This window comes from Martes martes (assembly GCF_963455335.1).
Source record: "Martes martes genome assembly, chromosome: 8".
NCBI classification, from domain to species: Eukaryota; Metazoa; Chordata; class Mammalia; order Carnivora; family Mustelidae; genus Martes; species Martes martes.
The window spans coordinates 62,691,632-62,718,513 of record NC_137895.1 but is presented as its reverse complement, the minus strand read 5'-3'; the positions used below and the strand labels follow the sequence as shown (position 1 = coordinate 62,718,513).

The following is a 26,882-nucleotide window of genomic DNA, read 5'->3' as shown; positions in this document are numbered from 1 at the left end:
ATACTATGTTTTCGTAAACACAAGAAGAGTATTTGTGCAATAGTACTGTAAGAGTTATGGGTTTTACTAATTATGCTGTTTGGGTCTCCTCCCTATGACAGAAGAAATATCAGAGAGTATTTCAAGATGAGAAGAAAAAAAAAATCTCTTTTTACAGTCAGGTAAACTCACGTAGCCATCACATAGACTGGCTACAACATGGGCTCCAAATGAGAGACCAGATGGAAACACTTTTCATCATCATTAACACTATTGCTCTGTCCGATTCAAAGCCACAGTCTTTGCTCACTTGGATAATTTCAATAGCGTCTTAACTTACTACCCTTGCCCTACCCTGAACTCAAGCGTATTCTCAGTATAGCAGCTGAGGTAACCCATTTAAAACGTAAGCTGAATCAGCTAACTCTTCTGCACAAAGTCACTGACGGCTTCCCATCTTATTCAGAGTTAAGAGCCAAACTCCATACACTGCCCTACAGAGCCCCACCCTCACGCCCTACATCATCTGGCTCCCCACCGCCTCTCTCCTGCTGCTCCCTCACTACCTTTCCTCTCAGCCACCCCAGCCCTCCCCATGCTTCTTCAACACCCAGCCAACGCCCACCTCAGGACTTTTACACGGTTTGCTTTTCTCTCTTCTCGGCACACTTTTTCCTATACGTCCATGGATCATTACCCCAAATCTTTCAGTCTTTTTTTTTTAACCTCTTTTTTATTTAGCCCATCTGTGGCTACCTTATCTAAAATTTTAACCTTTCTCTGCAATATTTCATATCCCTCTTCCATTTTTTTTTAAGCTCTAGCATTTATCAGTACCTCACATGTCAGAGACTTACCGATTAGTCTTGCTTAGTATCTACTTACTCCACTAAAAGAGTCATTTAAATGGGCAACAATTTATTTATATTTTGTCTGATCTGCTCATGGCTCTATCTTCAGTACTTGGAAGAATGCCTGGCACAAAGTAGATGCTTAATAAATATTTGTTACATGAATGAGTGATAGCTACCTCTTACCACTTCACATGGCCTTCCTCCCACTAAACCACTAAACCAGCACAAGTGTGTGGTTGCTCTATAGGGTATCTGAAACTCCTCTCATCTCTAAATCATTAAGATACTCTGAAGGACAGGCTCCAACTGTTTAATTTCTTTTTACTTCACAACAGAGGCTGTATCTTTATATGAATGCGGTATTATAATAGATTCCATAGTCTATAATTTCTATTATTATGATATTAGGGAAGGGAGGTTATACACAATCAGATGAAGATGATATCTGGACACTATGTAATTCACGAGAAGCACAAGACTTATCTGAACCTATGTTAAAAAAAGAAACTTAGAAAAAACACACTAGAAATAGATTTCATAAAACTTACTTGGAGATTCATTATTTTCACAGGTTTCCTCTTCATTTGCTGCTTCCTCCTCCTCTTCTTCTTCTGGGTCATCTGTATCTCCTGACTCATCACTATCTTCCACCCATTTCCCTGGCATTAGTCCTGCTGAATCATAGGAGTTGCACAGAGGACCCACGATGTGAGAGATGAAGGATTCCTGAAGATTGGCCAACTGAGGAGCAGAACGGTCCATGAAGGGGCTTATTGGTAACCCAAGGCTGGCCTCTTCATCACCCTAGAAATAGGAATTTATCATGAAGAGTCAACCAAAAAGATACATGACATGGAAAGTTTAAAATACTAGTAAAGTCAGCATTCATTTGGCACCTAAAATCTGCAATTATGTAAGAACCCAGACACTCATGTGTGAACTCCCTCTTTTACTTGACTGCTAAAGGATTCTACCCAAATTGCTGAGATCCCTGTAGAAATGTTTTGTTGCCATTTACCACTTTTGTGATCTTGATCAAGGGGCAACAGAAGAAATGGTCTAATGTCTTAGTAGATGGTATTTCTTAACATGTCACTTCTTGCTCTATTAGAGTATAAATGTACTCAAAATGCAATGCTGGGAATAATTATGGAAAAAAAAACATAATCTATCACTTTTTTTCCTTTTACCTTGGCTGCCAGTAAAGCTTAGAATAATTTATTGCTCAATTAAAGATGCCACCTTATCTCAGCTTTTGGTTGAATTTTATCTTCTGTGATCACATGATTTCTGATATTCTTATTTGTCAACATGTTTAATAGTACTACTGTGTAAGTGTTTTTATTTTGAAATACTTCAAATCTTTCTGGAAAAAAATAACAGACTGTAAACCAGTAGTCACCTAGCAAAATTAACAAAGGAAATATACTGAAATACCAACAATGGTTATGTCTATGTAGTAGAATTATTATAACTGGGTTATTCTTTTCCTTTATTTTTTTGCATTTTTAAATTTTCTTTTATTTTTTATTTTAAGATTTTTATTTATTTATTAGAGAGAGAGAGAGAGAAAACCCATGGGAGGAGGGGCAGAGGGAGAAGTGGGCTCCCCACTGAGCAGGGAGCCCAACATGGACTGAATCCCAGCACCCTGGGACAATGACCTAAGCCGAAGGCAGACACTTAACCGACTAAGCCACTCAGGCGCCCCCCCCCCTTTTTTTGTATTACAGTATTTGGGGATTGATTAGGAATTAATAACATTTCTACAGAAGGCAATATATTATTTTCTAGAAAGTACAAACTTTTAAACCTATGTATGAATCCTGTCTATAAAACCTACAAAAGTTCTTTCTAATCCCTCTTCAAGTACATCCAGTGATAGTCAATTTATTACTTAAAAAGGCACCTCATCTTATTTCTGGATGCCTTTATAATACATATTTCCTACTCACATTGTCTTGAAATCAATCCTTCTATAACTTCTATAGACTGGTTATATTTATACCCTTTTTAGGGATGCAGAAAGAAATCTAATGTTTCTTATAAATCAAATCCTGTGCTAAGTGATATTTACTTCTATCTCTGCAACATATGATACACTTAATCCTAAATTTGTATGTCAGTCTTTAAAGAATCTGAAGACAGTTACTCTAACACCTCCATTTTCCCCACCACACAGGGAAATGATCTTCACTTCTTTTTTTAATTTTTATTTAAATACAGTTTAGTTAACATATACTGTATTATTAGTTTCAGGGGGAGAATTTCATGATTCATCAGTTGCATATAACACCCAGTTGCTCATTACACCAAGTGCCCTCCTTAATGCCCATCACCCATTTAACCCATCCCCCTACCCAACGCCCCTCCAGCAACCCTCATCATGTCAATTTATGCTACTGATTCCTGTCCTTCACCCATGCTACACTACCTCCGGAATCCTCTTAAGAGAATAGATCACAGTACTCAAAACAAAGTTTCACATATGATCTGATCAGTGTTTCTGTGGTACATTTTTCGGTAGTGTGTTTACTCTCACATTATCATGTCAAATAAAATGCCTATTTATAAAGAATTTTCATACACTGCTGTTGTTGAATATTAAAAGTCAATGAACTTAATCTGATGTACATTCATTCATATAAATGTAAATGAGCTTCAATTGTAATAAATTTATTTTTAAAAAAGAAACAATATGTCAATGATCTTCCTAATGTCTCAGTAGGTCATTTCATTATTTCAACATCTTCTTCCGCCCTCACCTCCACTCCCTGCAATACTTGCAAATAACTTTATCTTAGAGTTTTTAGTTTTCTGATGTTAGTATGAATATAAAAGAGACTGATAACACTTTCACAGCTTTTGCAAGTTTTTGTGAATTCATGAGCAGCCTACTATAAATTAAGATAAACAGTTAAGTTGGTTACCTGTTCATAAAATTCATTGACAATACCCTCTGTCCACTGAAGATGGAGCTCTTTGCATTTAGCTGGCCCATTGATATCAGCCAACTTTATACACATTTGGCAAACAAGGAGGCGATCATTTTCATTGGTCCAATCTATTCCAACATCATCATTCACCTGTTTGAGGTGCAAAGGTAAAATGTGGTTTGCCTCAATGAAAGAAAAAGTTGGACAGAATAAACAATACAATATTTATTATATTAACATGTAGAGATCAGAATACCAAGAAAGGAGGAACTTCTTAGCTATTTAAAATGCTACTGCCTTCATAATAGTAAAACAACTCATCAGAAAAATAAAATTTTAAGTGATGCATCAAGTAATTATTAATTATGGAACCGAAAATAAATGCTATTTAAAATTAGCATTTATTACCAATGACTAGTAAATAAATACAGCTACAAATGATAAGAAATTTTCTTAAGTTAAGATCTGGGTATTTGTGTTTGATGTATGAAATTTTGTTTCAGGTTTTTGACCTTTTCTACTTCCAGACAATTTATGTTAGTATACCACAGAGATGAGAGCAAATAAAATCAAACAAAAAACCCAATGACAGAGAGAATTGCAGCACAAAGTATAATATATAGGTAGCACCTCAAAGTCTCAGATTTCTAGACTGGGACCAATCCCTGTATATCTGCTTCTGGTTAAACATTTTATTGCATTTCATTTTCACAGTTGACATACAAGAGGTGAGAGCAGTAAGTTTTGTTCCACACTTTGATTCCATGACATCTTTCAATATGGTCATAAAATGAAGACTGGTACAAATCTAGTTACCTTGGCATTAAATTTGGCTACAAAATCAAAGTGTTTCTTCAGGTCAGTGGCCAGAATTGCTTCAATGACAAGAAAACGAAAATGCTTAAATTCCACATGGTCAAGGTTAACTAAGAAGTTGTACTCTGGCCGGGACATGAAAAGATTCCATGCAGCAGCCGCGTGATGATTCTCCAAAACGGAACGATCGTTATAGAGCACCGCCTAGGTAAAGAGGGCAAACACAGAATGGCTCCACTTTGAAATTAAAAACAAAAAACAAAAAAACCCCAAATCATAAAAATACATAAGAACAGGCAAAGCTTTCAGGATCCTCTTTTTTCACAGGACATAGAAATGTAATCTTGTGACTGTTGGTTATTAAGAATTCCACAATGTAATTACACTGGCTGTTGATTACTTTTCTTCGTTAAAATTTCCTTTCTTTGTAAGGTGAACTTCATTTCCTTGAAACTTTATTCCAAATTCTTGCAAATGAGGGGCTTAGAGTTAGCTTTTATCAGATTTGTTTGCACAGAAATTTAACTATTAAAAAAATCCAAATATATTAAAATCCCTCTGAGGTGACTCAGTTAATTTCTGCATCTAGAATAAGAATTACCTTTCCTTAAGCATGTATAACTAATAAATAGGAATGGACTTCCTGAGAGGCTCATAATTTAAAAATTCTCATCCCACAATCAGCCATAGAAGATATCACCCTCCAACTAGGAACTAAAGGTGTACAATAAATATCTATTTGCAGGAATTCTCTAATAATGCTGAGGGACACTACAAAAGAAGTTACCTAAACACTCCTTGAACACTAGTGTGGTAGACAGAAAATACAGGAAAAAAGAAGGCATAAGGATAAAAAGGAAAAACAAAGCACATGAAAATTTCAATTGTACTAAGTAAAAATGCCTACATGTGTAGGAAAATATGAATGCTAAACGGTGTTGGCAAAAAGATTTGCCCACCTTTAGTAAAAGTAATTCTGGAGTATGAAGGACATGCTGAAATAAGTTAAAGTAGGTAGTCGGGGAAAAAATTCAGGATACTTTTATTGTATATAGATTAGAGGAAAATTCTAGTCTAGTCTGTAAGACAGGTGGAAATGGATGGGAGTTTGGTAAAGACAAAAAGCAAACAAGAAAAAAAATAATATGAGACCAGATTGGCTTCTAGACCCTCTAGAAAGAAAAACAGGATCTCAGAATACGTAGTAACGTAGACATAGCTAATTAAATCAAAGAGAAACTTACTGGGTTTAATTACATAGATGGAGATGCCGAGATATTCAGTGATTAATTTTTGACCTAAATTTAAGTATATATGAAAATGGACTTCTTTAAAGTTATTGTTTTTGGAATACTATGCTCAGGTTAAAAAAAAAAAATTCCCTCAAATGAATGAAATAAGTTGATGTTTAAATCCTACTAACCAAATGTCGTATCACAGTTTTTATAATAAATGTATTTCAAGGGAATGGGTTTTATATACAAAGACGACTCACATAATTAAAAGTCCAAGAAAGATCTGGTTCTCCAATCTTTTCAAAAAGGGACTTTTGTATAGGTTGGATTTTCTTTGTTGAGAAGGTTCATTAATATGGATTTAACTAGTTTTTCTTCTTTAGAAGAAAACTGAGATGGGATTCCCATGGGTAATAAAGTTGCATGCCTGCCATTAATATCTTGGAACAAATATGATATCTTTTCAAAATTAGCTTGGTCTCCACAAATTCTATCCTAGGGCTAAATATAGTTGGGCTCATATTCATCTGTTCCCTATTATAAGTCAAACTTATAAAATTAATTTCCTTTGGAAAAATCTCTCAATCAAATTATTTCTTCACATCAAAATGGAAAGATTTACCTGAGGAGCGCTAGTTGCAACCAGGAAAGCGTTAGTCCTTCCTGGGTGATCATAATCATGCATGGCTGCGGCCACATACAATGCCATTAACTCTAAGGCAGGGATATTCCCAGACAGACATCCGTATTTATCATCAGGCACATTATACATTTTTGAGAAGACATATCCCATATGTCCATGTGTAAATCCACTGTCAGAATCTGAGAAGAGAAAATGAAAGTAATAGAAAATTTTTAAAAGTATTAAACTGGTACTATCTGTCTTGACTTCCTTTTTTAAGGAAAAGCGTCTCCCCACCCACACCCCCAACAAGGGAGCACAGATGCACTTAATACACACCTGAATCACTTGCTGACCCGGGATCATTAATTACAGTGGAGTGGCCTGGAATTGGCTGGGTAGTAAGATACCACACAGCATGTAACACATCAGTGGCATGGATTCTGTTATGATCTGTAACCAGTGCAAAGGAACAGTCATTCATTGGTGAACTTTGGGGTCCAAGGACTAAGAGCGCCACCTACTGGATAAACAGTTTAGTCTTAACATTTGAATACCCCAGTGAAAGGTAGCCAAATGTTCTAGAACAAATACTCTTCGATTACTCTCCCAAGACTCCATAATATCCATAGCAACAAGGGAAAAAAAAAAAAAAAAAAGCACACGTAACATTGATTATGCATGCAGATGTCTGAAGTGGAAAAATCCATGTCCAGAAGAAACCTAACCTCTATAGAAAGCTCACTACGTGCAATCACTGCAATGTTTACCCTCATACTCATCTCCATGCTCCTGTATAAGATTATGCAGAGGACCAGAAAGACGCATGACATACTTCAATTAGGTCAGACCAATGGTCTGTACCACCTAATATTCATCTCTGATAAATAGCATACAAATATAATCTGTGAATAAAACAAAGTAGGATTCTTTTGCATCAAACTTAAAATACTGGTAAAAATTAACAATATATCTTCTGAATATAGGTTAAATTCACAAAGCAAAACTGAAAACCACAATCAATGATGTTCTTTGATCTAAAAATTCTAATTTGGGAACACAGCTCTAGGAAATACCTGAAGAGAAAAATAAAAACTTTTTTGTACATTAGTGTAGGGAGTTGAGTCATTTAGAAGAGCAAAATCTACGAGAAAGCCAAATCCTCTAGTTAGAGGTCATTATCATGGGAAGTGGATATATTCTATACATGCAGTTCAACATCTACTGAACCAAGACCAAAGGCATGGTGTGCTCTCGGCTCACCTTTTTCTGGTGCAATTCTTCCAATTTCTTCTCTTGTTTACTGGCCCTTCATAGCATTTCACTGATTGCTATACATTATCCTAAGCATGCTAACTTTACATACTCTATTTCTAATGACCAACCATAATACAGTCTCATCCAATATAGTAGATCACATCTCTGAATAATACTCAACAGATAAAAGAGAAAACAGAAGAGAACAGTAAGAATGATAATGGCAATTGGGGAAAACATCTGGTCCCTGGTCAGGGAAGAAAGAAAAAAATGAACATTTTCTTTTTTTTTCTTTTTTTTTTCTTTCCCTTCTTTTTCTTTTAAAGATTTTATTTATTTATTTGAGAAAGAGAGAGAAAGACAGCCCTCTCAGGAGCCCAAGTTGGGGGAGGGGCGGAGGGAGAGGGAAAAGCAGATTCCTTGCTGAGCAGGGAACCTGGGACAGGACTTGATCCCAGGACCCCAGGATCATGACCTGAGAAGACAGACACTTAACTGAGCCACCCAGGTGCCCCAGAAAAAACTAACATTTTTGGTGTTGATGGCATACAGGGGGAATGTAGGTAGATGGTGCTTATTTCCCTACATTTCCAGGAACTCTTAAGAGTCAATCTTTAAGTGATGACATGTAGCTAAATTTTATGTAAACGCCCAGCATTTCAGCAGAGGGGCCTTGTAAGGACTTGAGAGGATGTGTTTATAACAGACATCCAAGGCTCCAAAGGAGGAAATGGCAAACCCCATGCCCTCTGTCATTGCCAGAGGAGAATACTGATATTACCTAGTCATCCAAAGAACAATTTCACTGAAATTGGAGTCTGTATCTCCGTGTATAGACTACCTCAAGTCATCTAAGACCAAACATTTTAGATCCATACCTGTGCCATTACCAAACTCGTCATGCTAAGTGTCTGAATTTAGGACAGATCTGAATTTGTCTCTGTTCTAAGATCTATTACTCGTGTGAACTCAAGTGAGCTGCTCACAACTCATCTCGTAATCTTAAAAATAAAGGCATATTAAATAATAGTGCCTTCTTTCACAGTACAATTGTGAGAATTACAGAAGAAAACGTATTTTTAAATTCCTGACAGAGTAAGCTTGCAATTAATGTAAATATAATTCACATAAAATACATGACTGCTGGGTAGCCTGGGTGACTCAGTTGGTTAACCATCTGCCTTGGGCTCAGGTCATGATCCCAGGGGTCCTGGGGTCCAGCTCTGTGCAGGGCTCTCTGCTCAGCAGGAAGCCTGCTTCTCCCTCTCCCCTCTGCTGCTCTCTCCCTTTCATGCTCAAGCATGTGACTGCTCTCTCTCAAATAAATAAAATCTTAAAAAATAATAATAATAATTGTTGTTGGAAGAAGACAGTGAGTTAGCACAGATCACTCGTTTTCTTCCAAGATCAATGCTGGATTTGTTAAGAACTGAAGAGCTAAAATAAAAGATATGCTAAAACCCCTGGGGGAGGGAGAAGGCAGAGATGACCTGCTAGAGGAAGAAAATGCCCCCACTGCCACCATTAGGGGATAGGCTCGGAGAGAGCTTCTGAGTTGAGGTCTTTCCTCCTTCTTTGCAGCAAGCTGGGAAAATTACTGTGCGCAAGTAATTACCATCACTCATTCATGCCCTGTGTCATTCCCATAGCCTGTCCAGCTCCCTCCTCTGTCTTGATACACTTGTTTTCTCAACTTTCTCCCTATCCCTCAAGCACAGAATTGAAGTGAGCTGGCTTGGAGGGTGGGAGTTAAATGTAAAATGTATAGATTTTTAGACCTATAGACTTTCTTTTTTTTTTTTTTTTTTAAGATTTTATTTGTTTGACAGAGAGCACAAGTAGGCAGAGAGGCAGGCAGAGAAAGAGGGAGAGGGAAGCAGGCTCCCTGCTGAGCTGAGAGCTGGATGCGATGCGGGACTCCATCCCAGGACCCTGAGATCAAGACCCAGGCTGAAGGCAGCTGCTTAACCCACTGAGCCACCCAGGCGCCCCCTATAGACTTTCAATTGAAAATTATTTCTATGCTTCTTTAGGAAAGTGTTAAAGAAGAGAAGTGACAATTTAAATATTTTTTTCCCTTTGGATTATAGCAAGTACTGTCATAGTTGTGCCTTTCCAGCTTGTCCCACACCCCCTCAGTATCAAGCTTTCACACTGGTGGGCATGTGGCACACAGCTTAACTGAACTGAACTACACACAGACTGACCAAGATTATTCTCACTGCCGCCATTCTACCCACTTCTCCAGCTTCAATAACAAGAATGAGAGGTGTTAGGAAGAATGTACTTCAGCGATGAAGGTCTCTGAAAATGGAAAAAGAACCTTCAAAACTAACTTTGAATTCACGAATGGACAGGACCTGACAATTTCTCTTCTTTACTTGCAAGTATGCCCAACTGAAAGGGACTGTGAACAATAATGAACATTATTTATTTCTCTGTGCAACTGAGTATCAACTATACCTTAATTTATCCTAACCTTTAATGAACAAATATATATTCAGCATCATAGTTCTATCAGTGAGTTGCCTATATTTATACCTCGTCCACTGCTACTCCATGAAATATTTACCTACCTACCTGTGTCCATTTTTAAATCTAGATTCCTCACATTTTAGTAAGGGCTCTGGGTACAAATTTAAAAGTCTTCATCTCTTAAAAATTGTTAAAAGTGTGTTTAGAAGTAAAATAAAATTTAGTTTCTAATATTTAAGGTCACTGTCATATTAAAGTTAATCTAATCCCATTTTAGGTACTCTTGGGATTTTCATTTAGGTATGGGTTTACTTAGAGCTATTAGAAATATTGTCCTCTAGGAGTAGATATTAAGGTAAGGAGACATATAAGAAATATTTGTGTATGATAATTAAAATTAATGATAAACAATGCTTTTAATAAATACCTATATTAGTCTAAATTTACAATACTACCACATGCAAGGAATTACTGTTTAAAAGGGATCACCAGGGGCACCTGGGTGGCTCAGTGGGTTAAAGCCTCTGCCTTCAGCTCAGGTTATGATCCCAGGGTCCTGGGATCAAGCCCCACATCAGGCTCTCTGCTTAGCGGGGGTCTTGCTTCCTCCTCTCTCTGTCTGCCTCTCTGCCTACTTGTGATCTCTGTCAAATAAATAAATAAAATCTTTAAAAATAAAATAAAATAAAAGGGATCACCAGTCAAGCTAAAACTTCTATAAATGAATTCCCCTAGGGTTCCTAATAGAATAAGCAGGTTTATTATGTTATAATAAAAATAAAAAATAAAAAAGAATTTGCTAAATTCTTTTCATATGAAATGAAGAAGCCACTATTTCAGAAAAAAAGAAACATCTATTCAGTTGTAAAATGAGAAAATATAAACATGAGTAATAAAATTTAGAATCTGGAAACTTCTTTTTACACTTAAATACTGGTCGATTTTCCCTAAGATTTTATGACATACTGCCCAGAGAAAAGTTAGTAGTTACATCAACTGGTACTTAATGGACTTGGCTATAGCTGATTATGTCACTAAAATACATTTGGAAATATAACAATTTGTAAATTTAGTCTGATGACTAGCTGTTGAAAACTCAGTAACACTTACATCAATCACTGGCATCCAACCAGGGTGTGCCCTGGGAAAATGGTATTAAGCAAGCAAGGCTTATCTTGAGATTCTTTCAAACTGCCCCTTTTTTGTCTCTGTCTCTGTATTTCCATGGCCCTACTGCCCAGACTTTCCCAAGGGACCCAGTGCTCTTAAGTTTCTCTCTTGTCTACACCCACTGTCTTGTCTTATCTGCATTTTGGTCCCATATTCTCCAATAAATTTCATTTGTAGATCCAATTCTTCATTATCTTCTCCTACCACATGCCATCAGCTGTGTATTTTCATTCCAAAGTAGCACATGGATGGCATTTTGAAAAACAGTATGTTAATAATGCATCATTAGTTTAATATACTATCCCTTTCTGGAAATACCTTTACTTTATGTGTCTCCATAGAATTTTTATTTAACATCTACTGTTTACTATTAGAAAAAGACATGGGGTTTTGAAGTCTAAGGTGTATAAAAGCAAATTTAAAACTTACAAGTTAAAGCATGATTCGAACGAAGCATTTTTTTTTTTTAAGATTTTTTTAAATTTATTTACTTGAGAGAGAGAAAGAAAGAGCAAGCAGGACCATGAGCAGGGGGAGGGTTAGAGGGAGAAGCAGGCTTCCCACTGAGCAAGGAGCCCAGTGTGGGGCTCGATCCAGAACTCCAGGATCATGACCTGAGCCGAAGGCAGACACTTAACCGACTGAGCCGCCCAGGCACCCCAAACGACGCATTTCTAAGGTATGCTTCAACCAATGTATGTCTGACTACTTCTCTTGCTATGCATTTATTTCCTAAAAGTACCACATGATTTCTGCACATTTTCACAACTTCCCTGACTGGATTTTTGGACATTTTCTTCAGTTCCATATATTCTGTAGCATGTAGGATGATTCTACTCACATGTTCAATGATACCAGAAATGCTCCATATTGAAAATTTAACATCTCCTCTCTGTTCGAATTTTGCATTATAAATGAAAAAATTACCTTTACAATCTTTTAAGTTCACTAATTTGAACATTTGCTTGTGTCTCTTCCTTTGGTATTCACATTTATTTGACTTTTAAAATGCTTCTAATAATTTCTTCGCAAACCCCTTTGAGGTGTCTCTTTTTTTCTATTCTATTAATTAGACCATCACCCTCCCATCCCTTCACCCCCAGCCAGGTCTTTCTTATACTGAAAAAACTTCAAGCGTTCATGAATTAACTCTCCAGATGCCAGAACAAAGGTTGAACTCATCCAATAAAAGGAGTGTATTATAAAATGAGCAATAAATTTAACATTTAATTATTTATGGACCACACAATTAAACTGGCTTACTGTGAAGGAACTATTATCACTCCTTTAGATTTATAACCTCATGTTATCCTCATAACAATCCTACAGAGCTATTACAATCCTCAAGGATATTATGATCCCCATTTTACAAAGTAAGAAATGAGGCATGTAGAGGTGAAGTAAGACCCACGGTCTTTGACAGCTGAGAGGTGAAGGGACCAGAACTCTGAAACAGGCTGTAATCTCCTGGTCGAGGTCACATCCAGTGTTTACCATGTATAGTTCTCTGCTATCTGCCAGTGGTTCAATATCCCATTACCCGGAGCAAATTTGGCAGATTCAAAAAGTATTATTTCACATATAACTTATACTTACAAGGAATTTCCCTGTATCCAATCTCCAAAGCATGAAAATAATTCATAAATTCCCTAACTGGAATTTTGAAAGCTTCAAAGAGGCCCATGTCTTCAAAAAGTCTGTATGATACCTATAAAGAGAAAGACAAAGCTTTACAAAAACATGCCTGGGTATGTATCAGACACAAAAGGAAAAAAAAAATTAAAACAAGTAATTCCTGGCCAGCAGAGAACTTACAGGGAACAGTATGTCAAGTAAGTATCGAAGAACTGTGTGTGTCTAGCCCCTGTAGCCCCTGACCTCAAGGGGTATTTAATTTGCTTTTAAAGGAGTGGACATTCAACCCAGAAAACAACCAACCCAAACAACAGTATACACTACAGAAACATATCAAGGCACTCCACTGTGTGCTATCAACTGCTAGAGAATCCTACTTAATTCCTCCTTGTATAGTGCATACTACAAACACTAATAAATGAGGAAAAAGCCTTAATTTGATCCAATTTTTATTAAAGAAAAAAAAAGAGGATAAAGGATTCAGAGTTGTACCTTAGTGAATGAAGGGTAAAGAGAAAGAATTATGAGAGAGAGAAAAAGTTACTTTGACTAACTATATAGAGAAAACTGATCTATTATAACTCAGTATAAATAACAACATCTAAATTATTTTTTTCCTCGCTTGTCTTCTCTTTCTCCTCCAAATATACATTCTCGTCCAATTGCATTCACAGCTTTGGTGACCCAAATCCAGTGAACACCTACAACTATGATTGGCAAATTTGATGTGCAAATGATGGAGAAAAAACTGATAAAGGCACAGAAGAAGGTACTAGGGAGAGAAATTCTTATTCACATGTCAGAACAGAGTATAGCACCAGGTCAAGTGGCCTTACTCCGTGTCACAAAGGCACAGTGTTGGCTATACCTTAGGAAACTTTAAGAATTAGTCATCATTTTTATTATCTGCATCCCTTCTTAACATTGTCTTGCAATATTTCCTCTCCATCTTTGATCTGCTGTTTCATAGCTAAATTCCTATCTTTTGTTACTGACTTTAAATCTATTTAAATTCAGTGATATTCCTTTAATTATGTACTCAGTGTTTATCACGTATATTATATCTATATATGCATGTAGACATATACACACCTATATAGAGAACTATAATGGAATTTCTATCTAAAATGAAATCAGAGGATATAAAACAAAAAAATCTCACCCATGTATCCTCAGAAAAACAAAGTTCAAGGACCAAGAGACTGATTTCCTGTAAATGACTGATTTTTAGAGAAGTGATAACATTGGAATTTTCTTAAATGATAGGGGGTTGATCAGGAGTTGCTTCATATCAACCTTGGGAAGTTGTATTTACACGGTTTCCAGAGGCATGAACAAGGAACCATCCAGATCGGGCTGGTCTCCCAAACTAAGCGGACTTGAGCTTTGTTTCTGGTTTTGTCTGCTCAGGGAATTTCAAACCTGGTCTCCATTTGCTTTTGACTTCAACAGACTCTAACTGAACTATCCCCTCTTTACATTCCCTGCCCATAATTATAGCCAAGCCCAAACCCTCAAGAGATTCACCGTAGCTTGCTATAGTTTGTACATCCTAAACTGCAGTTCTGCTATTCCTGAATAAACTCATCTTTTTGACAAGTTTGAGTTTGCCTCATTATACCTATTTAGGCTGACATAACTACAAAGGAGAGCTACTCATTCAGCATACATCTTCTGAGTGCCTACCATGTTCCAGACACTGCTCTGTGTATGAGGCATACATACAGGGGAACAAAACAAAGATCTCTTCCTTTATAGAGCTTAGAGTCTAGCAGGGGAGGGTAGTAAATAACAGATGTAATAAGTAAGGTATATACTATAAAAGGAGTAGTAAGTACTATAGAAAAAGAAAAAGGGTAACAGGGTAGAGGACTGGGAATACAGGGAAGCTACAGAATTTGCTTTTTTTTTTTTTTTAAGTTTGGTGGATAGAATAGGCATATCCAGGTGATATTTGAGCAAAGAAATGAAGGGGATGTAGACTGGGGTACATGGCTATCTGAGAAAAGAGGTTTTCCATATAGAGAAAAAGGCCTGTGCAAAGGCCCTGAGGTATGTCTGCTGTACTCAAGAAATAGCAAGAAGGCCAGTGTAGCTAAAACAGAATGAATGAGGACAGGAGTAGAATTTAAGTTTGCAATAACACAGTGGGATGGGGCATGGTGCAATCTTGGGATCTGACAGCCAAACTGATCATTGTAAGACTTTTACTCTAAGTAGGTAGGAAGCTGCTGAAGAGATGGGAATAGGGAAGTAACTTTATCTTACTTTTTTTTTTTTTTAAGGATTTTATTTATTTATTTGAAAGACAGAGAGAGAAAGGGAGCCTAAGTGGAGGGAGGGGCAGAGGAAGAGGGAGAAGCAGACGCCCAGCTGAGCATGGAGCCCAATGCAGGGCTCCATCACTAGGCCCTAAGGTCATGACCTGAGCCAAAGTCAGACGCTGTCCTACTGTACCACCCAGATGTCCTTATTTGACTTATGTTTTAAAAGGATTACCAGAGCTGCTAGGTTGGGACCAGATTATATACTATGTACATCGACTTCTGTATGTTTTTCTCCATTCTGAAAGGCAAGTTTCACCCTCTTTGTGTCTAACATACCATTCCCATAATCCTCTCTTTAAAAATGCAACAGGGGCACCTGGGTGAGTCAGCTGGTTAAGCGTCTGACTCTTGATTTTGGCTCAGGTCATGATCTCAGGGTTGTGAGACCGAGCCCAACATTGGGCTCATGCCAGGCATGGAGCCAGCTTAAGGTTCTCTCTCTTTCCCTCTCCCTCTCCTCCACAACTTCCCTGTTTGCTCTCTCTCTCAAAAAAAAAGGGGGGGGGGCAACAGAAAGTGAAGTTTATGGTTTTTGTAATATTTTAAGCTATTTTGGGGGGGTTATTTCCTCTTTCCTACTGCTTTGGTCTATATTTGAATTCTTGTTTATAAATACCTAATGGATTTAACTATACTTGTAACTTCAGTGATTTGTCAAAGATCACACAACAAACATTATCAGAACCAGAATTCAAGCCAAGCCTTTGGCTTCAGATTTTGTACTCTAAACTACTTCAAATCCTACCACTATTATTTGAAAAACAATGTTATTAAGATTGCAAATAACCTAAGTTTCTTACTATTCTCTTAAACATATGAGAGATGAATGGAAAAATTAAGACAACAGAATATTTTAGAGTATGATTTTAAAACAGGAATATTTTTACCAACATGCTGTTAAAAAAAAAATCAACCACCAATAATTTAAACTCACAAATAAAGATACCATTAACCAGGTAAATACTGGTAACCAGAAAAAGTAAGCACTATTCCGAAATCTGAACCATGTCCTTTTAAATTTGTTAAAATAAACATGATAATCATCAAAAAGGCAGTCAGTATACTGAGACTGAAAAGTCATTTCCATTGCACATATGTCTCTTTAAAAATCTTTTGAAGTGAGACTTTTTCTGTGTAGTTTCAGCCAGAAGGTGATTTCTCGGAATGTTCAAGTTAATTCATCTCAGCTGTCCCAAAGTCTTACTAAGGTGAAAAAAATACGCCTTTCACCCAGTGAAAATATGACTTTGTGCTTATAAACTCAAATCAAAGGGAAAAACCCATAAAGTTTTACTCAGCAAGACAAATAAAACTGCATTTTCTCAAAGTTCCATGTTTTGTAAACTGGAAAGATAAACAGTGAATGACTAAGGCTCATGTAGTTATGTATTTCTTTTTTGGAAGGTGACTGGAAGAAAAACACATTAGTGCATTTTACTGCAATCTAATTGTTCATTATATCTAATCTTTCTCTTGTGTACTCAGGTCCAGGACTCTTAGAAAACATTTTGCCAAACAGCCCATCAAGTTTCACAAGCCCACACCCCCCAGCTCCCAGAACTTCAAGGGGAGGCTGGTCGAGGAACAGTATTCGCTACACTGTCACTAGGGCTAAAAGACTGACTGCTACAGTAACTATTTTCCCACCGAAATTGGTTCAGTGTTTGAAGACAGAATCAGCGAATCTGTTTTATGGCGGTGGGGCAGGGGGGAGTGGAGAAAGAGCTGAAGGTAAATGAAGGCCGAAAGTATGGATTTTCAATATGGCTATGTCTGCATTCAAATCATGGCTCTGATATTTACTCTACCACTTCAGATGAACGGTGTATGCTCTTTTAAGCCTCAGTTTCCTCTTCTTCAAAGCAGAGATTAAACTATCTGCATCAAAGTTACTGAGAAGCAAGTTGTAGGGTTTCCGGGAGTGTGCGACATACATATCTGATACAAAACAACGTGAACTTTTTCTCCTAGGAGCCACACTCTGCAGTGAAGGAAAAAGGCGGCTTCCCAGGCTTCTGTCACCTCTTTTCCGGGCACCATTACAGGAGTATTTCCAGGTAAAATCACTCCCTCAGAGACAGAGTCTGCAAGGGTTTTCAGAAAGTGGGATACAAAACCTCCTGAAAGGAGCCCTGAGGTGTGAGGCTAAGGTGGACTGGATAAAAACAGCTGTCCTTACATGTCGGGGTTAATGTAGAGCACGAAATCAGCCATAATACCTGTCTCGCTAAAATATAACAGAAGCCCCTGGGGGCGACGGAAGGTTTCGGGAAGGGCATGGGCCTTTGGAATGCCAAGGCCTACGGGACCCCCCTGCTATTGGAAAGCTGCAGGGAGTTGCCTTCCTGAAGCTTTCTCAGCCCAAACAGCCTCCCTGAGATCTGAGAGATGTACGCATCATCCCTTAGGCTGTGTTTAGCAGAACTCATAGAACATGCAGATTAGCATATCCTATCTTCCTGTAGACAGAGCTTCCCAGTTTCAGTAAGACAACTTCTCGCATAGCACAGGCCTGAGAAACAGTAATAAGGATTTGTGATTATCCTGAAGGACCAATAAAAGTGGGAGCAAAGAAAGGCAAAGGGTCTTCATCTCTGAGCATTGACGCCTTTGCCTTCTCCTCTCTTTCACAGGGAAGTCTGAAGTAGTCTTTCAGCCACTGGTATAGGGACTGCTGGCCATTCCCTGGCACTTACGCCTGTCTTTAAGATCACCTAGGGTCCCTGGGTGATGCAGTCGGTTAAGTGTCCAACTCTTGCTCTTGGCTCAGGTACTACAAGCTCAGCATACAGTCTGCTTGAGTTTCTCTCTCCCACTGTCTCTGCCCCTCGCCCCCATGCCCACTCACCCTCTCTAAAATAAGTAGGTAAGTACTTAAAAAGGTCACCTAGCATAAAAGGTGTTGCTTAGCATCAAGGATAAGGAAAAGAGGAAAAATGGGATCATTAACTCCTAGTAAAAGTGTAAGGGTTGTCATCCCAGTCCTTTAGGTGTTCATGGTCAGGAGAGTCTAGAAGAGGCAACTAATGTTATACAGACTTTGTAATTATTTTGAGCTTCATAATCCATCAATCATTTTAGCACACTGCTTTTGTAGGTAGCAAGTTGAATTGTCATTATTTTGACCCATACTTAACTTCTCTATTAGTCTCTTTAAGGCAGAGGGACATACTTTTCTTCTTGAAGATTAGACTAATACTTTGTGTTTGTGCAAATGAGAAACAGAGGAAAAACTCCCTCTATCTTCCTCTTCCAAACCTTCATGGATCAGGAATCCTCACCCTGAAGCCCTACACTTAAATACTTGCTGGAATGTCTGAAGAAAGCCTGTCTCTGATGCACAGAGTAGAAATCAGTGTAATACTGATTTCTCTTCTAGTGTTTTCCAGGGAAGCGTTCGTGGCTCCAATAAATCTGGGTCTTGAATTCTCACCTCAATCTTATGTTAGTTTGGCAGTCTTCAGCTACTCTGCAGTGATATTTATTCCATCTATGAAAACACCCCTGAAACATCTTTACATAAGCTGATATTACTGCATCATCCCACTTGAGTGTGAATTCTGAGATGTCTGATGATAGAGCAAATCCAGTGTTTTGTTTATTGAGAACAAACATGTTCAAATTCTTAATTTCTGTGCTTTCTTTCTCCCTCAGGGAAACAGTTTAAGTGTGGGAAGCCTTGAAAGTAGTTTAGCTGAAGGAAAAAATACAAAAAGTCTCATTAAGTAGCAATAGTTTCCATTCTGTATTTCTTACGATACAAAAGGTATTTTCTACAATAAAACACAGAGAACTCTATTTGATATGTTTCTCACACCAATAGAAGGGAATATATTTCTGCACAGCATCTTAATTTTGGAAAGACCTAAGCACCATAATATTCAAAAGCTGTAAAGGCGCCTGGGTGGCTCAGTCAGTTAAGTGTCTCACTCTTGGTCTGGCTAATGTCATGATCTCAAGGTTATGAGATGGAGCCCACCTTGGGCTCTGAACTGGGCATGGAGCCTGGCTAAGATTCTCTCTCTGCCTCTCTCTTGGCCCTTACCCCACCCCCCCAAAAAAGTTTTAAAAAATAGTCATTGGAAAAAATTACACATAAGAAATTACTGCTTATGATTTGACAACTTTCTTCTTTTGAGGGCTTGTGTCAGCTTTGCTTTTGCTGAACTCTATAAATTTCAGATGTATTTCTCCATCTTGCTGGTGTATCCCTGCTCTCTTCCAGTTTGTCTTAAAAACTACATATTTTAATTGCATAATACGGTATTCCACTCGCTTCCAGTTCTAATTTTCTTTGTTAACCCAACACCAAGGAATCTAGAGAACACTGGGTATTGAAAATAACCTTTCTCCACCCAGTACCCACCCCAGTGTCAAGCATGGACACAGCTTTAACCAAGCAAGGGATGTTTTTTCCTACATTTCAAGTCAAACATATTGGGGTGCCTGGATGGCTCCGTCCGTTCGGTGTCTGCCTTTGGCTCAGGTCATGACCCCATGTCCTGGGATGGAGTTCCGCGTGGGGCTCCTTGCTCAGTGCAGAGTCTGCTTTTCTCTCTCCCCTTGCTGTTCCCTCTGCTTGTGTGCTCTCTCTCTCACTTGCTAATAAATACATAAAATCAAACATGTGAATAGAGTCAAACATATGAATAGATTCCTTACCTGACTAAGAATACGGCCACATTTTCTTCCTATTTTTTCCACCAAATCAAAAATTGGAAAATTCCAAGTATTTAGCTGCTCCATAATTGAGTCCAAGTTATCCATGACAAGAGGTTCAGGAGCAAGAATTGGCTTGTCCTGTGATGAACATGAAAATATTTTAAGAACAAGCAGTTTTTCTACAAAGCAATTTGTGCTTTGATAAGTTTGACTCAACAACTGAGGTTACAAAAATAAATGACTTAAAACTTCAGGGTAAATGAGTGATCCTTAAAACAAACAAACAAACATACCAAGATGAACAAGACACTGATCTCACTGTAAGGAGGAAACGGCCTAATGCTGTTTCCTATCATGACTTTTGCATATTAGGTGCCTGTCCATTGTTGGTTCATATATGCTACCAAAAAAAAAAAAAGGATGTTTCTTTCATAAGTTTATATATCTGCTATTTACCTACTGTGGGGTTCCTAAATAAAGATTCAAGGACTTCAGGACACTGAAATCTTATGTAAATTTATCTCTTTATGTGTTTATGTAAATTTTTCTGGGAGGGTTCCTGGCTTACACTGGACTCTCAAAAGAAACCCATGAGTGGGGAGAAGGAGTTAATCACTCCCGACTTTACTTGGCTGAATTTATATTATTGCTTCAAAGTCAGCATTGATCCTGTGGGATGATAACTCCCACATTTTTCTTAGATTTTAATTTAATTCATGTGATGTATGGTTCCCAAAGAAACATGTACTATATTAATGTAAAGACATTTTCTAATTGGTCCAAAAGGAGGACATTCTTAAGAGTACCTTTACCAAAAAAAGAAATAAAAAATAAAGATAATGAGGATTAGGAAACATACAAATTTCTTTATCTGGCAATCTCTTTAAAAGTATAAATGGTAAGTCAGATAAATGAAAAATGATAATGGCAGCGATTAATAATTTGATGATAATTACATGATAGCCAACTACTTTCTATTTGCTGTCTCCCTGAAATTAACCTGACATAAATATACACTTTCATCCATTCAAACTGATCTCTATAAACACACAAAGCCAGTTCTCATTAAAGGCTATATTTTTAATGGGTAGTGTGTCAGTATAAACCTAGTTTAATATAATAAGGAAAATAAGTATTGGCACAGTTTCTAAATGAAGGAGGTACTAGAAAAAAAGATAGCAGATGCCCTAAGACAACTAACATATGTCACTTTTGTTGGTTGATATTTATAAAATATTGCTTCCCTGGATGAAATAAGTTTTTCCTAGGCATAAACAACACGTTCAGATTCTAGGATTAAGAAACACCTGTAATCACTTCTGGAAATGAATACTTGCATTTTTTAACCATTAAATAAGAGAACCATAAAGAGATCAAGAAAACTTGGATAAGAAAAAATTATATTGATACATAGGGGTATGGCTATAAGGTATGTATGATCCAAAAGAGAGAGATCTGTAAATCTAATGATTCAGGATCTATTTCTAAGTCAATTCTGTCATAGAAAACATGTCATAGAAGATATGCAATTTCTTAAGTAAAGGAATGAACAAAGTGATATGGGGCTACCAGGAATATCATGGCCTCAGGCGCGTAGGGAGCACAAGCAGAAGCTTTCCTCCGAGGCTCTCTCAGGCACTCAGTCTCATCTTCATTCTGTACAATATCACTGCTGTCACTGTTGTTGTTGGTTTCATAATCAGAGGTAACTTGAGTAGTGTCATCTGCAATGGAAAGAGAGCAGCTTATTAAGAAACTTGCAAATGGACACAGGGGTCCCATTTGAGTGAATATTCCTAAAATGCACATGGCAAATACCATGCTTAGGGACATTGCTTTCATGAGCTTACACACCAAGAACGTAAGATCATAAGCTGGGAAAACGTACTTTAAAAAAAAAAAAAGATTTTTATTTATTTATTAGCATGGAGAAGCACAGAGGGAAAGGGAGAAGTAGGCTCCCCTCCAAGCAAGGAGCCCAATGTGGGGTTCGATCCAGGGACTCCATGATCATGACCTGAGCTGAAAAAACAGATGCTCAACCGACTGAGCCACCCAGGTGCCCAGAAAAGGTAAACATTTTGTAACCCAATGAAATAGATAGAATTATGATCTGTGATTTTAGGACATTCAATAATTCCTCCATAACAATGCTTAGATCAGCAGCAGTTTATACTTGTTAAAAATTCCGTAACTTTGTACTTCTTTTTCCTTTATGCATTCACCCAACACACAAAACCACTGAGTAGCTAAGTCTAGAACGGGCACACGGGGAGAAGAAATCGACACCCAAGCACTAAGTCGTCTGTAGGACATGGCATAAGAGCTAACATGTACTTAAGGGCCTAGGAGATCCCATGTATCCAATCTTGTTCCCTAGGAATCTGTGGCTTTCTTCCTTACCTACGTCTTCCATTGTCTCCCATTTCAGTCAGCATTAAACTACGCTAACTAGAGGCCCAATCAGGTACTATCAAGTGTCTGTAGAACAGGCTTTTGGGGCAATGACCTCAAAATAAGTTTCTCATGGCTGAGTAAGTGTCTGAATGGTTCAGTGGGTGAATGCTATGTGCTGGATACCACCGAAAGCACTTCATTTGTGCTAACCCATTTAAAAGTACACAATCCTATGAGGCTGGTTATTACTGCACATCACTGCGTTTCTGATGTCCTCACTTGCAGAAAAGAAACTGAGGCACAGAAAGGATAAGTAAATTGTTGAAGGTGTACAGCTAGTAAATTTTGCCACGTGAATTTGAACTCACGAAATAGGACTCTAGTTCCTACATTCTTTACCTTCGATAAAGTCAAGCTTTTTTTTTTCCCTATAGGGTTATTGCTAGGATTCCTATGCAATCTTTGCCTTCCTCTAAGGCACAAACCTATCTGCTTTCAGAAGCTTTACTGTTTTAGCTTTTACATTTAGGTCTATGCTCCATCAAGGATGATGTTTCATATGGTGTTAAGTAGGGGGTGAAATTCATTTTTTCCAACTCTACTGGAATGCTCTGGCATCTCTGTTGAAAATTTAATGGGGCTTTTTAATTTGGGGCTTTCCATTCTGTTCTATTGGATCTATCTGCTGATCCTCAAGCTTGCACCACACTATCTTGATTACTACAGCTGAAGTCAGGTAATATATTTCCTCTAGCTTTGTTCTCCTTTCTCAGTTGCTCTGGGTATTTCTAGGACTATTGTATGTCCTCATACATTGACTATCTAATTTTTCTTAAGTTGTTAGTGAATAATGGCTTTTGTTATGTAGCCTAGTGCCATCAAGAGTATCTCACAGAACTTTTCCAAAGACCCCTTTTTCTTCCAACTTTCTCGTGCAACTTGTTCTATGTAAGAATGAGACACAGTATGAAGATGAACTTGCCAAGTTTCAATCCCCGAATTTGTAGGAAAAAAAGTGAAGAACACTCCAAGGCCATAGTTCCATGTGAAACAACAAAGGTGATAAAGAAATACTCCCCCTATTGTATCAGACTCAGAAGATTCAAAGATGATCAGGGACATAAGGAAGGGAATATTCTACACTATCAGAAAAAAATGTTCCTTTTGATTCTTCCTTGCCTATGTCTCCTGACCTTTGTACATTGCCATTTTTACAGGCAAATAATCAATATTTATTGAGTATATGTCAATAGATGCTGAAGTAGATAATTAAGAATCATTCTTACATAGCTTTATCACCCTCAAGTCTGCAGTTCAGAAAGGCCAGGTTTTCTCCTACCTTGTAATCTTTCAGCATTAACAAAATGAAGTCCCTACAGTTGCATCAATAAAAATAAAATACTAATCATCATAGTAATGGCAGCAAACATGAACTATCTACAGTGACCTAGATACTATAAGCCCTTAAGCGGTTTTTTAAAAATTGAAGTATAGTTGACATACAATATTATGTTAATTTCAGGCATACAACATGGTGATTCAACAATTATATATATTATGCAATACTTCTGGTAAGGGTAGCTAACATATAGTTATTACAATACTACTGACTATATTCCCTCTGCTCTTCCTTTCATCCTCATGACTTATTTATGTTATAACTGTAAGCCTGTACTTCTTAATTCCCTTCCCCTAACTGCACTTTTACAAGTTTGTTTCTGTTTGTTTGTTTTCTTGCCTTCACATATAGATGAAATGATAGGGTATTCCTCTTTCTCTGACTTATTTCACTTAGCGTAATGCCCTCTAGGGCCATCCATGTTGTCACAGATGGCACGATTTCATTCTTTTTTATGGCTGAGTAATATCCCATCATGTACTAGGTATCTTCCATTATCTCAGCTCTAGTAAATAATGCTGCAGTAAACATACAAGTGCATCTATCTTTCAGAATTGGTGTTTTTGTTACATGTTCCAAATAATTTAGCTCTTATAATAATCCTGTTAGGGAGGTGCTATTATTATCCCCATCTACGTATGCAGGAACTGAGGCACAGGGATTACAAAGTAGTAGGCAGCTGAATAGGATAAAACCAGGATCCATTGCCTGTGTTCTTAACCTCACCATGATACTGCCTCAAGAAACAGCATTTTTGTATACTTATAGTGATCTCAACGGGGTATTTTCTCAGTCTGCAACAGAGACCTCCAGAGTATCCTAGAATGGACAAGCTTCCAGTGTCCAAGATAATAGTTCTATATAGTTCTATGAATATAACAGAACCATATAGTTCTACGTATTATATAAAATGACATCTAATACACACACACACACACACACACACACACACACACATATATTTGTGTATAGGTATTCAAAACAATTTCGGATAAAATCATATCCATGCTGAACTTAGGTAGTAGGATTAGGGATGATTTTGCTTTCCTTCACTGTCTTTTTACATTTGTCATCTAAAAACTCAGAAACAGGGGCGCCCTGGGTGGCTCAGTCAGTTGGGCGTCAGCCTTTGGCTCAGGTCATGATCCTGGAGTCCCGGGACTGAGTCCCACATGGGGCTCCCTGCTCAGTGGGGAGTCTGTTTCTCCCTCTGACCCTCTCATGCTCTCTCTCACATTCTCTCTCTCTCTCAAATAAATAAATAAAATCTTTAAAAATAAATTAAAAAAATCAGAAACACATGTTACCTTTTAGATCAGAGGGGTAAAAACACAAGTGATTTCCATGTTGAGGAACGGAATCCAAACAAAGAATTACCTGTTCTGCTTGGTGTCCGAATGGCTCCACTGCTCCCCTCCAGGGGCCCGTCTGCAGGATTCCCTTGGGGATATGGTCTGCCACAGCTGAGAAACAGTACAACAGCTGTAAGTATATTCTCTCTTTTCAAAAACTCACAGGCACACATCATCTACGTACACATGAAGACAGACAATGATCAAATATTTCTACTTTCCACTTATTTGATAAAAAAAATTGTTTTGCTTTACACATAGATGCTGATAGACTGTTTTCTTTTTAGCAAGGGTGTGATCGTTCTAAAGGATCAGAAGCTTCACTCAACACCCATCCTCCTCCACAGTCTAGACCACATTTGAAACCACTTTTGTTACATTACTTGGAGAATCCTAGGACAATCTGCTACTTGCTCATAGTAGTGACTTTGGAGGTGCTGAGGCATATTTAGTCAAAAATATCTTCCCCAATGCATTCCCTTTGTACCTGCCTAAAAGCCTCATTAGTAAATTTATTTCTATGGGTTAAGACATTTTATGCCCAAAGAGCCCCTTAAGATTGCATATGTGGAGATAGAAAGACAGTATGCTAATTTTCTTTTCTGCCACAAAATAAAAATTAATTCCTTTTTCAAGACCAATCAGTCACCTGCTAAGGCCCAAAGGAAAGGAACAAAGTAGAGGTACATTGTGATGGAGAGGGAGTGGAAAATTGGCTGCACAAATGCTAGTTGAGAAAAACGGGCCAAGGGGGTACACTGTGAGTAATCTAGAAAAATGAGCATCCTGCACAGTCCTGGCTCTTTAACAGAGGACATTGGAGAAGGTGGGATACTTTTGTTTTCTCAACAGTTTTGACTGCTTTAAAAATTAAAAAGTAACCCCACGAATAGCCTGGCAAGTTTCTTCTCTCACTTATCTTGCTCAGAAACTCCATGGTTAGATTTTAATTCTGCCTTTTGCTTCAGGGTTCTTTTCTTCTGCCTAATATTACAAACAGTCTCAGAGGGTTTTTGTTTGTTACTTAACCACGAGTACTCACTCTAAAAGGAAAAGAAATAAAATGGTTTATAATTTACTAAAGGTCTCATCACTTTTATTTTCCCTCAATTGTGCTTATATATGTGTGCTGTAGATCTAAGCATCTGCCAGTCAGAGATTATTTTCATCCTAAGCAAATTTATTTTCAAGCCTTAAACATAAGTAGAGAAGCATCCCATGTAAAATATTTCTAATTATGAGACCCTATCACTTTGATTTAGGGAATCAAAAGAAAATGACAGGACCAAAATAAAAAGAAAGCAGATACAAATGATGGGCTTACATTCTTGGGTGACACTTGGTAAATGGAGGGTTTATTAGTTTTAAGAATTTTCATTGCAAGATAATACTTAAAAGGAGCACTTAAATTAGCAGTTCAAATATACTACCTCTTATGCCAAAAAAACAGCTTGTTGCATAGACATTACAGCAGCCAAAAGACTGGGATTCAATGCCAAACCCTTCGAGTTCAGCAAGGGAAACCACAATAATTAGTCGTGTGTTTCTGGAGCTCTCTGTGCCTACATGGGTGGCTGCCTTGAAGGCAATAATAGAACGTGGTTTGAATTACAGATTTATAAAGCCCAAACAAATAAAAGACACACTACTGGATTTATAAACATTACTGAACAAGTCGGCAGTGAAATTCTCTTGTTTTTCTCCAAAACTTCTTTTATAAAAATCCCATTACATTCTTCCCTCTAAGAGTACAAAAAATAGACCAC

The 26,882-nt window shown here is 37.6% G+C and overlaps 1 protein-coding gene across 1 annotated transcript in view; it reads right to left on the bottom strand.

Moving 5' to 3' along the window:
- Window positions 1–26,882, bottom strand: part of PDE3A (phosphodiesterase 3A) — a gene marked incomplete at its 5' end in the record, with an annotated part of 316,673 nt that overhangs the window by 8,345 nt on the left and 281,446 nt on the right. The window contains 9 exons of the mRNA XM_080811034.1: window positions 1,382–1,637; window positions 3,764–3,919; window positions 4,586–4,789; window positions 6,443–6,642; window positions 6,782–6,895; window positions 12,941–13,052; window positions 19,969–20,106; window positions 21,538–21,692; window positions 25,142–25,227. Of these exons, the coding sequence (XP_080667160.1) occupies window positions 1,382–1,637; window positions 3,764–3,919; window positions 4,586–4,789; window positions 6,443–6,642; window positions 6,782–6,895; window positions 12,941–13,052; window positions 19,969–20,106; window positions 21,538–21,692; window positions 25,142–25,227 (1,421 nt within the window). The remainder of the gene's footprint in view (window positions 1–1,381; window positions 1,638–3,763; window positions 3,920–4,585; window positions 4,790–6,442; window positions 6,643–6,781; window positions 6,896–12,940; window positions 13,053–19,968; window positions 20,107–21,537; window positions 21,693–25,141; window positions 25,228–26,882) is intronic.